Raw genomic sequence first — 1,881 nt, 5'->3', positions numbered from 1 at the left:
ACCTGACTTGGAAATGACCCGACCTGATTGTAACCTGCAAATTATTGACTTGAACATAACCCGACTTGAATCCAAGAATGACCCAACTTGGAATTGACCCAACCTGATTATAACCCGCAAATTATTGACTTGAACCGAACCCGACTTGAACCCGAGAATGACCCGACTTGAAAATGACCCGACCTAATTATAATCCGCAAATTATTGACTTGAACCGAACCCGACTCAAACCCGAGAATGACCCGACCTGATTCTAACCGCAAATTATTGACTTGAACCGAATCCGACTCGAATCCAAGAATTACTCTAACTAGTTTTTACGCGTGAAAACCCGAATTAAACCCGACCTATTGTTCACCCGACCCGAATTTAGCCCGACCTGTTATTAACCCGACCCAAACCCGATAAGAAGTATGACCCGACGTGACCCGACTCAAACATGACCCAACCCAAACCCGACCCGCATAGGCTATGGAATTAATCCGAATTGACCCGACCCGAGTTGACTTGACCCACTCTTACCCGACCCAAACCCAACCCGTTTATCCAAATTGACAGCTCTAATAATCATTATAACATTATGGTAGTCATATTTTAAACAAACACAGTAAAATTTAAGTCATTTTTTAAAGAACACGGTAGAATCTTTGTATAAAACACAATAGTTTCTTTAGTCATTATTATGTCCTCATAGTTGTTTTCACTCTTTATATGCTTCCATTTTTCATTTTCTACCTATAGTGTGAATATATCAAATTATCAGTATTTATCCCTCTCTTTAGTTCCTACATGGTATCAGAGCCAGGTTCAATCCTAGGCCTTATTAAAAAAAGTCGTGAGTCGTGAGTGAAACAAAGAAGAGTCGTGAGTAAAAAAAAAAAAAAAAATCAGTCGCGATGAAAAAAAGTGTTGTGAGTTTCAAATAATAGTCGTTCATTTTTTGTGAGTCAGTAATCATGTCAAATGGTGGTATAAACTCGTCGTCGCCGGCCTTAATTCCAATGTTTAAGGGTGAGAATTATCACCTATGGAGTCTCAAGATGAAGACCTTGTTTAAGTCTCAAGAGTTATGGGACTTGGTGGAGAACGGTTATAGTGAGCCGAACCCAGCACCGGCTATTCCTGATCAACAATTGCGTGAAAATTGTAAGAAGGACGCAAAGGCTTTATTGTACATCCAATCGGCAATGGATGATAAGGTTTTCCCAAGAATTTCCGCTGCGTCAACATCTAAAGAAGCGTGGGATATTTTGAAGAAAGAGTATTTTGGTGATAAGAAGGTAATTGCCGTTAAACTACAAACTTTACATAGTAGTTTTTGAGAATATGACAATGCAAGACAAAGAAACAATCCAAAGTTTCTTGTCTAGAGTATCTGATATTGTTAGTCAGATGAGAATCTATGGTGATACTATTACTAACGAGACTATTATTAGTAAGGTATTAAGATGTCTTCACAAGATGAAAGACTATAAGCATGTTGTTACCGCAATTTTAGAGTCAAAGGATTTATCAACCTATACATTTGATGAGTTGATGAGTTCTTTGATGGCTCATGAAGAGAGGATGGATAAGTCTACGGATGAAGATGTCGAGGAAAAAGCTTTTCAAGTTAAAGGGCAAATGTCAGATGGTCGTTATAATGATGGAGGTCGTGGTCGAGGTAGTCGTGGTCGAGGTCAAGGTCGTGAAGAAAGTGGTGGTCGTGGTAGTGGTCGGGGTCGTTCATCAATGAGTAGTGTTCAATGCTACTATTGCAAGAGGTATGGGCATAAAGAAGACCGTTGTTGGGATAAACAAAGAGATGAGCAAGTTGGTGATCAAAGCAAGCAAAGCAACTATGCTCAAAAGGTCGAAGAGGAAGAGACTAAGCTCTTCTAA

General features: G+C 39.5%; 1 protein-coding gene across 1 annotated transcript; it reads left to right on the top strand.

The window, feature by feature from the left end:
* Positions 1–956: 956 nt before the first annotated feature.
* On the top strand, positions 957–1,881 carry LOC145565497 (uncharacterized). The gene is made up of 2 exons (XM_081625478.1): positions 957–1,280; positions 1,393–1,881. The coding sequence occupies exons 1-2, from the start codon at positions 957–959 to the stop codon at positions 1,879–1,881; spliced, it is 813 nt and encodes a 270-aa protein (XP_081481604.1).

The sequence above is a fragment of the Chenopodium album genome, chromosome 10 (genome assembly GCF_948465745.1).
Source record: "Chenopodium album chromosome 10, dcCheAlbu1.1, whole genome shotgun sequence".
NCBI classification, from domain to species: Eukaryota; Viridiplantae; Streptophyta; class Magnoliopsida; order Caryophyllales; family Amaranthaceae; genus Chenopodium; species Chenopodium album.
This window is presented reverse-complemented; position numbering and strand designations above follow the sequence as displayed.

Excerpts from the sequence above, each read along its gene's own strand:
- LOC145565497 (XM_081625478.1), top strand. The coding sequence starts at position 957 with ATGTCAAATGGTGGTATAAACTCGTCGTCGCCGGCCTTAATTCCAATG. Across the intron at positions 1,281-1,392 it reads AGTATTTTGGTGATAAGAAG|ATGAGAATCTATGGTGATAC; the intron begins GTAATTGCCGTT and ends ATTGTTAGTCAG.